The following is a 13,654-nucleotide window of genomic DNA, read 5'->3' as shown; positions in this document are numbered from 1 at the left end:
ATCACCCCGAGACCACCTGGTGGTATATCCTGAATCATTTGAAGTACATTTCCACTTACTGGGAATCTTACCTTCAGTATCACCTATGTCCCTCAATAGAACTTAGTCTATTTATAGGTACTGTTCCTTAATCAGCCAGTGGGACTTGGCCCATGGACCTACTTGAACTACTTAATGACTTTGGCAATACTTAATACCTACCACTAGCTCTTGGAACTAGCACTGTTGGTGGCAGTTACTCTACAGCTTCTCGTGAAAGTTGTTTAACTACTCAAAACTGTACCCTATTTCCCCTTCCACCATAAGAGCATTTATCTGTATTCTCAATATCTGCTCACAATCTTACAGCATCTTCAAACACACTTAACTTTAGCACCATTGACCTGATTCTGTGCCTACAACCTCAACATTAAAACATTTGCTTTCTTGTGAACTTTTGCGACCCTTGTGACCCTTGGCTCCTTGCCACAGGTTCTTGTTGCTGGGCTGTATGGGGTTGCGTTCATTGAACGCCGCCTTTCCTTGTTTATCTTGTTTATCATATTTCACATGCCTCTGACAAACACATAGGATTATGTTGCTATGGGAAAACTCCTCCCTGTTTGTGTTGCTTCTTCCCCAGCAATAACCAAATGAGCCTCGAATTTAACTGTTCTGCAATACACTTGCTAATGTGTTTCTTTACATGTCGGGCTCCTCAACATCTTCATCGAAGTGCGCTTTTTCTTGAACATCCAACAACAAGCTGTTCAAAATTGTTCGACTGTCCCCTCCTTCATCAGAAGCTTTCCTTGACGAAGATGGTACTTGAGGTAGTATTTCCCCCAATCTAATGGCAACTCCATACTTGGCGAGAAGTCCAGCAGAGCTACTTCTTCTTCATCTAAAGTGCACTCTAACATGTGTTGCAGCACTCCAAATGTTATAATCTCTCCACTATTATGGATTGTAATAATAGACATAGCTGTCCTAGAACTTATTTCCGGAATCCTAAGGAGTTCTTCTTTTGATGCAAAATTTATACAAATTTTCTTGTTGCAACCTGACATTTTTTCTCCCTTGCTTGAACTTTGTAGCTCAAAGATAAAACGACGACTTAGGCAGGAATATGTTGTAATTCGTGCAATTGGATTCAGTGAAAAAACAATCTGGAGACATAGTGATCCCTCGAAAGCATTCATCACAACAAAATCACAAGAGAATCGCTAAGTTTAACTAAAGTATATCAAGTCAATCAGTCATAGACAGCAGACTTGCAATTATTTTACATTAAAGATAACTTTACTGTATATTCAGTCAGGGACTGTATGAATTAAAGGTAATTTATTACTACCCGAAAAATAATTTGCACTTACTTAACCGCTGAAAAAAAAGTATCAAAATTTTACCAAGATATTATTCAAAAATATTTAAAATATAAAGTAATGCTAAACTGCGCTAAGTTTTCATGTGCGTAACTGTTCCAGGGCGGAAGCTTAGCCTTCCGAAACGCATGTGTCGTAAGTCCGAATAACCAAAGTTTCCGAAAAAGTATTTTGATTACTAACTTTCGGCAAATTTCCACATTAAATCATCTAAACGTACAGGGCTTGTTCAATCCAACCCAACAGTCCCTTTCCCCCTTCCAAATATTGGAAATACTTGGATTGCAATATTTGAAAAACAAAGTTTTTACAGTTGAGAAAATCGCTAGTTTACCTCCGGATTGAATAGAATTCCTACGAAATTGACGTGAATTCGTATAGTGACTGCCACCATTAAAGTGTCCTGATTACCTTGAACCATTTTCCCTGTACGGATGACTATTTATATCTCTCAGATTCTTTGGATTTATCTTGTCGTTCTAAATTACCTTCTTACAAGATGGCGGCTAGGAATCGATCTCATTTTGCCCGGACTAAATCTTGTACCTTCCGGGAACGGTATGTTCCGGATTACGGTTACACTACAATACCTCACCACAGAGCCGTCGATAATTGCTCCGTGTAGTGCCTTCAACAAAAAACAAAACTGAAAAGGGTAAACATTTTTTTCTAAAATAAAAGGACGTAGAATTATTATGATAAAATGGTCATGAAAATCATGGCTGGAAATAAAGTGAAGTTAAGGAAACGGATATTGACAATACGGCGACAAAAAATTTGGTAATTATGAAATAGTTTTGGGCAACTTGAGTAAATTTGGCACTTGATTGAAAATAAAAGTTGTTTAATCTATTATATTCTCTTTCTTTCTACCTTTCTATTCTTTTCTACTAAAAACAAAGTTGTTCTCTGCCAATACATGTTTATTCTATTCCAGTCTATTCGAAATAAAGTCTCACGATGGTATGCAATGTGCTTATATTTACTTTACACAAATTTATTTAGTCTTGCCATTTGTAAAACTTTTACAACACGTTTGAAAAGGGGAAAAAGAAAACTAACCACATATTGTAACTTGTCATTTTATTTGTTGGTCATAAAACGCCTTAACCCATTACTTCATGAGCATTTTGTGAAAAATGGCTGTTTTCATAGAAAAGTCTCCCGTTACAAGTTCAAATTGCTATAAAACTATAAAAACTGCTTCAATACTAATCAAACTTGGCACAAATGTTGACTGGACCATTGCCTTTGCCACAGCATGCTCGGGCTTAAATTTTCTGTTACCATGGCAACGAGGGGACATCCCCAAATTGCCAAAAATCACTTTTTGGCGTTGATTTTTTTCCACCAAAATTGACTTCAAAGTGCTTCAACTTCTCAATGGATTGACATAGATGAAATTGCTTTACAGCGTTGGTTATACTTTGCCTTATGATCGATCTGGGGTCATTTTTAACCTCTCACAAGTCCAAAATTTTCTTGGCCACGAGCGGGGACTCCGCCCCCCTTCAAACCCCCAAATCTTTTGTTTGGGGGCCGCGCCGAAAAAGTGGTCACTTTTTTAAACAACATTTCTCAAACAAAAACAAGTGTTGGGGGGCTAAATAAGGCATTTTTTCACCATTTGAGACACCAAAAACGGGGGGGGGGGGGTGAAAAAGGCGTTAAAAGGCGTATATATCGCGTAATGGGTTAAAAAGTATTAGAATTAATATATAAGTGGAAAACATTTGCGGATAAAGCTTATACAATAGATTTATGGCCTAAGAATTTCTATAAATGTATTCCTGTTTTTCTTTAATCTCTCAGGATGCATAAAATAATCACTGAAATTAGCGCGTTTCCAATGAGAAAAATCCAAAAAAGTAATCTGTCGAAGACCAGGGCTACAAATCTCCACTCGTCTGTAATTTTCTGTTGGTGTTCGTCTGCATACTGTCTCCCCGCTAACATGTTTAACAATGTAGCGATATCATTCTTTGTTCGATTGTCGTCTGCAATTTGGGTTTCAATATCTGCGCCCGCTTCATTTGTATAGAGACGCACAAAAGGTTTAGCTCGCGGTTTCAAACAAAGGATACGAGACAGGACGTCATGGGATAGAAATCGTAACCATCTTGGAACACCCTGTCGATGAGGGGTAACATGGTGAAGATTTAAGATGAAAACTGTCATGAAGAGGGACAGTGACGTCATTCCCATTGTGACTGTCAGATAAGTTCCTGTTGGTTAAAGTCAGAATATTTTTTGAATGTCAAAAAAAGCAACGAAAAAATATTAATAAATTATTATCACTTGGAATAACTTATGTATACCATTTCCGTTTTAAGTTTGAATTTAAGTAAATTTAAATTCAGCAAAATGAAACAGTTTCTTCTTCCTTTGATTTTACTTTTGATACATATTCATTTGTTTGATTTATTCAAGGTTAAGGTTTATGATTTATGCATCATAGACATAGACAAAAAAACAATTAGAAAACGGGAGCTCATCCAAAAGTAATGAAAAGTAAAATGAATAAATAAAATATCACACCCTCTCTTGCACCGGCTAACGCAATAATTTTTTCTTAGCACTTGTAGTATTAAAAACATTTGTTTGTTAAAATTACTATAAAAATGCTCTGATGACATTGTAAAATAATTCGATCGTAAATGATCGTTTAATATCAGATCTACTGCCTGCTAAGTGTAATCGATTACAATTTTGAAGCAGTATAATGTAGATGTACATACCAATCAATGGTACAGATTGTGACGACACTGGAACCTTTTCCGAAATTACCAGCATAAATACGGAAAATGCTAGGAATACCGTAACTCCAAGTGAAACCTTGTCTCCACTTTCTGCTGGTAGCAGAAACACAAGTAAGTTCAAAACTGTCAGCCACAAACATGGACAAATTATGGTATAAAAGTAATATAAAGGTCTACGTCGTATGATCATTGTTACTGTGAAATCAACGTAGAAGTCTGGACAACAGGCATAGTCTAACCGATTTATTTTAGCCTTGAATTCATCTAGGTTCCATTCTGTATTAGAGAAGAAATACTCCGAAAGATCTTCAATTTTTCCATAATATATGGATAGATTGACCTGAAATTTGATATGAAGTTTGGGATTACTATGCTGATGTTTTGTATGCTAGCACAAAACTAGATGAAGAAATGCTCTTAAATCTATCAAACTTTATGATAAAACAAAGATTAACATCGTATTTATAACATAAATTAATCTTTTCAATAAAAAACAAAAACAAAAAACAACAAGAGGGGCATTATGACCGTTATTTATCGTTCACCTGAATGTAAATACTGCTAATGACAAATAAAAAGTAATATTGTTAACTTTTAATGAACAGTTGCTATGGAAAGTCAGTTGTTGCTAAGGAAATTCAGTGGTTGCTATTGAAGTCTCTGGTTGCTACTACAACAAAGCTCACTGGTTGCTAAAGAAAGTCAATGGTAGTCAAAATGGGGTATGGATAGTCATTGGGTGCACAAAGATACCTATTAACTGCGCATGACGCAAAAAAAAATTATTATCATCCCCCAAAAAAAAAAAAAGCAAAGAAACAAAACAAATATTGTTACATATTTTGGACAGAACATGTAACTTTTTAAAGCGACTCCATTTATGGTTTTTTCTGTGTTTTTGTTTTCGAGATAATTGTTACGGAAGCGTCCTGGTACTAATAAATAAAATTCTTTAAATTGCTTTAAACATAAAAAAGCAGTTAGGAGTTGTGTTAACGACAAAGTATCTTGTGCGCACGACATAAATGAAAACACAGACATATCACCTCTGTGCCACTGTATTTTCTATATAAATTTAATAAATCTGTCTTTGTCCACTAGTACGACATATAAACAGGTAAATAATAAAGGATATTGAAAAGATGTATGCTCATTACTAAATTTATTGAACGATTTAAATAAATCACATACTGTAAAACTATGGCGAGCAATATATTGTTGTTTTGTTTTTTTGTTTTTTGTTTTTGTTTTTTTAGGGGTATTGTTGTTGTTGTTTTTTGTTGTTCATCTTATCATTTTTCTCTGTTGTTGTTGTTGGTGGTGGTGTTTGTTGTTGTTTTTTTTTCTTTTCTTTTTTTTTGTTGTTTTGTTTTTGGGGGGTGTAAGTTGAATTTTTTCAGTGAGTTCAATAAATTAAGTGTAGTATCTAGGCTCTACACGAATAAAATTTCTAATGTTTCAGATACCCAAAATTAGAACGGTTTTCTTATAAAATCAAAGGGCTGCATGCTCTCTGGTATTCTGATCTTTCCTGTATAAGTTTATTTTTTTATATACTATGATTCATCTTACGCAGCGACTGCGTTTAGATTTTTTTCCATAACAGTTTGAGATTGATACATATGGAATTTTGCTTGCCTAGAGTGGCATCAAAAATCATTTTTCATTTTTTATGACAGCCATACTTTATTCTTGCATATCGTGGCTACTTCCTTAAAAAGACACTAAAAAATGATGCCTCGACTAGGATTTGAACCTTAGGCCTCTCACACCCTAAACGAGCGCGCTACCTCAGCACCACGGTGAAGTAATACGTATGTAGCTTGAATAAAAACACATACATTGTAATTCTAAAATTGAGAATTTCCTTTTCGTATTTGTAATCCTTATTAATTTCGAGTTATTTTGTTCACGATAAACCTGTTGTTAAACACAGATGAAAATAATTTAGTGAAAATCTTCTCGCCAAAACAGTCCGACATGTATATATTCCACTACTCGACAGTCAGATTTATTTGTGTACTACGCTCTGGAGTATTCGGTAATCGACATAGCTAAACATAGCATTTTCATTGATTAAGCTTTACGGAAATAGTCGAACATTTTTCATTGGGTAAAAAAGATATTCATCCGCGAAATTTGTGATTGTAACCTCATATTTCTATTGACTAATGTAAACTTTGAATGCACTGTAATTCGTTAAATGCCTACATTAAAAAATATTCTTTCTTTTAAATTGCTGGTTTTTAAGCAGTTTTAAGTAAGGACTACTTTGTGTTGTTAGGTCTGTGAGGAAATTTTGTGTAAGACCGTGGGTGTTAGCTTTGTATTTACTGATCTTGCGATCAGAAAATGCAATCAAAGGGCTGCATGCTCTGTGGTATTTTGTGATCTTTCCTGTATAAGTTTATTTTTATATACTATTATTCATCTTACGCAGCGACTGCGTTTAACAGTTTGTGATTGATACATATGGAATTTTGCATGCCTAGAGTTGCATCAAAAATCATTTTTCATTTTTTATTACAGCCACACTTTATCCTTGCATATCGTGGCTACTTCCTTAAAAAAAGACACTTCAAAAAAAATATTGCCTCGACAAGGATTTTAACCTTAGGCCTCTCACACCCTAAACGAGCGCGCTACCTCTGCACCACAGTGAAGTAATACGTATGTAGCGTGAATAAAAACAAATATATTGTAATTCTAAAATTGAGAATTTCCTTTTCGTATTTGTAATCCTTATTAATTTCGAGGTATTTTGTCCACGATAAACCTGTTGTTAAACACTGATGAAAATAATTTAGTGAAAATCTTCTCGCCAAAACAGTCCGACATGTATAAATTCCATTACTCGACAGTCAGATTTATTTGTGTACTACGCTCTGGAGTATTCGGTAATCGACCTAGCTAAAATAGCATTTTCATTGATTAAGCTTTACGGAAATAGTCGAACATTTTTCATTGGTTAAAAAAGATATTCATCCGCGAAATTTGTGATTGTAACCTCATATTTCTATTGACTAATGTAAACTTTAAATGGACTGTAATTCGTTTAATGCCTACATTAAAAAATTATTCTTTCTTTTAAATTGCTGGTTTTTATGCAGTTTTGAGTGAAAACTACTTTGCGTTGTTAGGTCTGTGAGGAAATTTTGTGTTAGACCGTGGATGTTAGCTATGTATTTACTGATCTTGCGATCAGAAAATACAAAAATGGGTCATTTTTTCATTGAGTTGTCGGTAGTTTAGCGCTAAAATAAACACGTTTTTACGCTATGTTATATAACTTTACGTTATGTTATATAACTTTACGCTATGATATATAACGTTACGCTATGTTATATAACTCAATGACATCACACATAAGTGTAATATCGTTAATAAATAAAAAAATGGCTTTATCATACTCTTCAGGCAATGGTAAATATAATATTTACTTTTAATCCATTGTGTGTCCATGAGGCAAATTTCAGAAAACAACTCTGTACGTCAAAAGGAAAGTTACGTATATTCATGGCACATGAACTGTGTAACTGTAACGACTGGGGCCATACTACCATACCGTTAGAATTTATGATCACATTGCCCTGCATTTTACCGGATTTAGAATCGTCGGCACTGAAATACAGTAAATCATCGATTGCAAGAAACAAAATAAAGCTCAAAAATATAAAAGTTAAAATTGTTATTTATTAAATAAGTAATACATCCGATGTCATATATAAAGAACTGTAAGCATTCTCGAAAACAAGCAGAGATTCTAAACGTTGTTTGTATCATAGTTTGGGGACCTTTTTGTTGAAAATGTAACAGAGTTAAATCGTATACATATACATGCACAGTGCGTTAACTGGATTGCAGGTATTAGTTACCCGCATTCTAGAGCATGCCCATCGATTGGTTCATTTTGTCCGGGGTTTACATATTGTGACGACAGAGAAAGGGATAGCGATGGAAATGTCATATTCAGATGCTCGTTCATTGGTTACTTTTTTGTAGGGTTTCATATTGTGGTATCAGGGAACGTGTTTTTATGATTGACTATGATACAAATGAGAAAGAACACCAAAACATTCGGCAATCTGATTTATACTCGGGGGCTACGCCCCCTCGTACAAATCAGATAGCCTCGTGTTTCGATGCTCTTTCTATTACTTGATGTTGAGTCAAACACATATTATTACAGGTTTCTCGACAAAGACATGTGAAATAGTTTGTCTGCGCGCGATTAGAGACAAATGACGTCATATATCACATCATAACTAAATTCTGGATATGTAAGTTTCTGATGAAAGTATTTTCTGAAATGGTTTCTTGTAGTAAATCTATTTTAAGTAGTTATCAGTTATACGTTATTTCTAGTATATTTGAACAGGAATAATGTAAATGTTAATAAGTGGTTTTACGTCGCACAAATATTGTAAAGTTCATACAAGGCGACTTTCCAGCTTTTTAACCTCTTACTCGGTAAAATGTACTAAATCAGCTTTGAGGAAAACTGTCGAGCAGCTCCGATTTTTACATCACTCGATGTACAGAATCAGTACTGTTCGCAATCCTAAACACAACACCGCTTATATCTTTTTTTCATTTTTGCACTGAATTTTGTTGGTTTTATGAAAGAAATGGTAAATGACATCTAATTAAATTTATCTAGCAAATTAAAAGTATATCACTAGTATTATGGCATACGTACCTATTGTATAACATCACATCCGGTAACCAAATAGTATCAGACGGTACATAGATTTCCTCCAGTCCATTATAGTGATCAGGGTTCCAATTTAAGCTCTCGTCTTTCCAGTGCTTTAGATGTAAAGCAAAGTTACTTGATTTAAGTCACATCATGCCTCAGAAAATGTTTAATTATTTAGAAATGACATGTGCTTAATAATGTTTTTAAAATGGATGAAGAGTATGTTAGATGTCTAAGAACTGAAGAAAGTAGCTCTGATTGTGTAGAATTGTGTCGTTAAAGTAGCAAAATGTAATCATAGAAGTATTTTGACTTCCATACAAAATACTAATTTGCTATAATCATATCCATTGCCAACAGGGCTAAAGTGGCAAAAGTATGGCAAGTTAGTATTGCTTTGGAACTTTTTACAGATACGAAAAAAATCAAACGTTTTTGAGAAATAAAAATGATAGTATTATTGAGGCATAATGGGCCTTTAAGTAATAAAAATATGTCATTTATTGTTGTTTTCCATTGTTTCAAATATAATGAAATACATACACAAATGTATATGCAAATAATTCTTACTAAAATGGTATGGTGGAAAAAAACAAATATAAAATTATTTTTACTTATTGTTGTTGCTGTTGTTGACGACGATGCTGAAAAAAATGATGATGATATTGTTGTTGATGATGATGTTGTTGATGATGATGATGATGTTGATGATGATGATGATGTTGTTGATGATGATGATGTTGTTGATGATGATAATGACGATGATGATGATGTTGATGATGATGATGATGATGATGATGTTGTTGTTGTTGTTGATGATGATGATGATGTTGATAATGATGATGTTGTTGATGATGATGCTGATGTTGTTGATGATGATGATGTTGATGATGATGATTTTGTTGATGATGATGATGTTGTTGTTGTTGATAATGATGATGATGATGATGATGATGATGATAAAGATGATGATTATGATTATGAGGATGGTGTTTAAAATTTACAACTTTTATAAATAATTTCATCACATTCAACACTGCATTCAACGTTCTTAAAAACTATAATTTTAAACATTACAAAAGCAAGTTCGCTACGCATAGAAAAGAAGCAAAGCGCATTTATTTCTTAGACTAAATGTACCTTCAAGTCGACATACTTTCTATTACATATAAATATGATCTTCCATGAATAAGTAGTATTATCTTTGTCATAAATTCGCATTGTCTATATAACATTCATGTTGTTTTCTCAAGGGGCAGGACGTGAAGTGGTTGCACACTTAGTTCAAGCGAGCGAATTGGTTGCAAACTTGACAAAATGGCAAACACGGTGTGATTTTTTGAAACGGGTGAACGAATCTTTGCCAGGCAAGTAGGTTTCTTTGTTATTTTGAAGTTCATTAGTATGTCTATTCCATAATGCAATATATATACCACACTCGGTTTAAGGTTTCAGCATCCTAGATTCTGTTTTGACGAAGTTATTGAAGATATAAACTGATCATGTAGATATTTTGAAATTTGACTTGTGACTGTTCTGGTCGGTTTTTCTCCTAATTTATTCGAATTTGTAAGTTTTGAACTACATTTAACAATAACAAAATATGTTTCTGTCAATGCAGTACAAATGGTTCAGTTCGCAAGTCCGAAGATAACGTTCAATACACAAAAATATCTTGTTCAAGCACATCTTGGTTGCAGACTTATACCTCAAGCATTTTTGGTTGTAAACTTATTCTTATTCTATTGAAATCCATAGTAAAACTTTGCAAAAGGATTGTAGTAGTTTATATTTATTAACCTATTTTCAATGGCAATTATTGACATTCTTTTACTTGTTTTTTTATAAATGTTATTTATACTTTCTTCTTTTACAACAAGTATGCACTTTATGTTTCAAATTACATGGTTCTCAGTTCAATACTATAATCATCAGTAAAAGCCTGCAAACAAAATAATAGCACATAGAAGAAAAATATTTATTGATACTTCAATTCTAAAATATGTCAGCATATGTAAAATGCAAATGAAAACTACAGACAAAAAAAACGTATGTGAGAGTACTGCTGTATGTAAGTGAATTATTTTCATTATAAACATAAGGACATGTGCTCACATACGATGTTACTCGGCAAAATTTCCAAAGTTTATCAAAACCACAATAAATGTTATTTTGTTTGTTTCGTATGTAAAGATCAGCAGTTGCTTTAGACATAAAGTATGTAAATGTACTTATAAACCAAAAGTTAAAATGACATGCTTGTTTACAACATTTCGGATTTGATGTACATATATTAATTTTATGTCAATTGGTATTCTAAAAATTATTTTGACTATTAGATCATAATATAACTGATATACGATTGGTAATTTACATTGACTGATATGTGACAAAACTACTTAAAGTCATTGTTCGAGTTAGGGAATTTGGAAGATGTTTCGATTGGTCAATAATAAGGAACAATTTAAAGACACATGTGAATAATGCCCTTGTGTCAATGTTAATATAGTTTGTATCTACTATACAATCAAATTTATTTCAAATCTCAAAAAAAGAACAATAATGAAAGCTGTTTGTTGCTATTTTTCTCTTCTTTTCCTTTATAGTTAGTCATGCCAAGATATAAAAAAAGTCCTAAGACTTTGTAAAAAGAAAAGAAGTATATCGAGGAGAAAAATGATGAAGATAAACACAACTGAACTTCAATTTAGCATATTGTGTTTTATATCTATTTGAAAGACCCTGTGTTAGGATATATCTGCACGCATGCACAATTTGTATATATATTTCTTATTAGATGAACGGGTATAATTGCCTTAATATTGCTAATTATTTAAAAAAAAGATAAGTTATTCCTCGCTAAAAATATGCATGCCACATTATTGACACAAAAGTTTGCAACCAAAAATGCTTGAAGTATAAGTCTGCAACCAAAATGTGCTTGAACAATATATTTTTGTGTATTGAATGTTATCTTCGGACTTGCGAACTAAACCATTTGTACAGCATTGACAGAAACATATTTTGTTATTGTTAAATGCAGTTCAAAACTTACAAATTCGAATAAATTAGGAGAAAAACCGACCAGAACAGTCACATGTCAAATTTCAAAATATCTACATGATCAGTTTATATCTTCAATAACTTCGTCAAAACAGAATCTAGGATGCTGAAACCTTTAACCGAGTGTGGCATATATATTGCATTATGGAATAGACATACTAATGAACTTCAAAATAACAAAGAAACCTACTTGCCTGGCAAAAATTCGTTCACCCGTTTCAAAAAATCACGCCGTGTTTGCCATTTTGTCAAGTTTGCAACCAATTCGCTCGCTTGAACCAAGTGTGCAACCACTTTACGTCATGCCCATTGTTTCTGTTTTACATGTGCCAAACATTAATGTTTTTGTCGATTAATATGGAAATATTAACTGGAAATGTCTCATTTGAAACATCATCTACTGTAATGGAATTGTTCTGTCTCATCGAATTTGGAATGATTTATTTAATTTTATAGGGATTGCAACAAAATACAAAAAAACACAATAGGATAAAGTCCTGTAAGACAGCAGAATAGCAAAGGTTAAACACTTTTGGATCAAGCAGGTCAAAGATTAGAGTAAAACTGATTAAAACAAATACATGTAAGTCAAAAGTCTTACTTGGTGTAGCCACATATGTGTGCGCAAAACTTGATTAGTTTCATCCTGCAATATAAATTATTTTCAGATTTAATTATAATGATAATATGATTACTTTTTATACAACAAAACATACATTCACAAGCTAGAAATCCGTTTGAATTCAGGCTTTAATTAGATTATTGAGTCCAGCACCTCTAAGTGTTGAAAATTGAGTACCGCTCACACCGGTGCTAGGGGGCTTGAGAGATGTTGCACTTTTTCATTAACCCTCATGTACAGATTCAATCAAACCGACTCTGCATTTTACATGTAATTTTTCAGTTTTTATTTTTTTTTTTTTAGATACATGTATTTAAAATGCCATATAGAAGATAATACTTGTGTCACATTGTTTGTAGTTTAATGCAAGAATGCATGCTAATTATTACTAAGAATCTTAAGCAAAGACCGAAGCAAAGTATCTAAACAAATTATTAGAAAGTCTTTAGAAATGTAGGACATTACTTTTAAGTCAACTTTTAAAAACATTCAACGGATTCAAACTTGCATTGTCAAGTCGTGTGTCAAGTTACTCGCTTAAATTAATATAGGATGATTTACTTAAATAATAATGTTCTGGAAAAAACTTTTACACTTAAATATAATAATCACATGGCGTTTCCATATGACTTATATATACTGTATGGGTGTGACGTAAAAACAATCTAACAACATGGTGTTTACATATGTTGTATTACTTAGAATTTTCTAGTCCTTTAGAATTTGGCTTATTGATAAACCAGTGTTTGGGATGGGGGCGTGTATGGTGGCTGAATTTTGCCATTCGAGTAGTCGAGAATTAATAAAAACGCGGCAAAAGCCCTAATGGTACAACTCAGCCACCATAGGCATGAGAGATATTCCACCTTTTATTTTATCTCTTGAACAGGTGCAATCAAATCGAATCTGTAATTCTTTCCATATTTTTGAAAGTTATAGCAATGCTTTGGAATGTAACACATCAATTACATTCCTGCATGAAGGTATATATCAAATTAACGGGAGAAGAAAACATAAATTTCATTTAATAAAATCACGCAAGCATTCGCCGTTGTTGTTGTGTCTTTTTTAACTCAGGGTGCCATGTAAAGATAGCCCACGGTCCTGTGACGAATAGTTTCATTATCGAAAAATAACTGGTAATTGC

General features: G+C 33.2%; 1 protein-coding gene across 2 annotated transcripts in view; it reads right to left on the bottom strand.

Moving 5' to 3' along the window:
* Positions 1–2,434: 2,434 nt before the first annotated feature.
* LOC132721379 (neuronal acetylcholine receptor subunit beta-3-like) overlaps positions 2,435–13,654 on the bottom strand; it is a 33,260-nt gene continuing 22,040 nt past the window's right edge. For both annotated transcript variants that reach the window (XM_060705685.1, XM_060705691.1), the window contains exons 3-7: positions 12,487–12,531; positions 8,823–8,932; positions 7,564–7,744; positions 4,103–4,463; positions 2,435–3,589 (exon numbers count right to left, since the gene is read on the bottom strand). In XM_060705685.1, the coding sequence (XP_060561668.1) occupies positions 3,165–3,589; positions 4,103–4,463; positions 7,564–7,744; positions 8,823–8,932; positions 12,487–12,531 (1,122 nt within the window). In that variant the 3' untranslated portion in view covers positions 2,435–3,164. The remainder of the gene's footprint in view (positions 3,590–4,102; positions 4,464–7,563; positions 7,745–8,822; positions 8,933–12,486; positions 12,532–13,654) is intronic.

Source organism: Ruditapes philippinarum, unplaced genomic scaffold, assembly GCF_026571515.1.
Source record: "Ruditapes philippinarum isolate M1 unplaced genomic scaffold, ASM2657151v2 ctg2368_1_1_1_1, whole genome shotgun sequence".
Taxonomy (NCBI): domain Eukaryota; kingdom Metazoa; phylum Mollusca; class Bivalvia; order Venerida; family Veneridae; genus Ruditapes; species Ruditapes philippinarum.
This window is presented reverse-complemented; position numbering and strand designations above follow the sequence as displayed.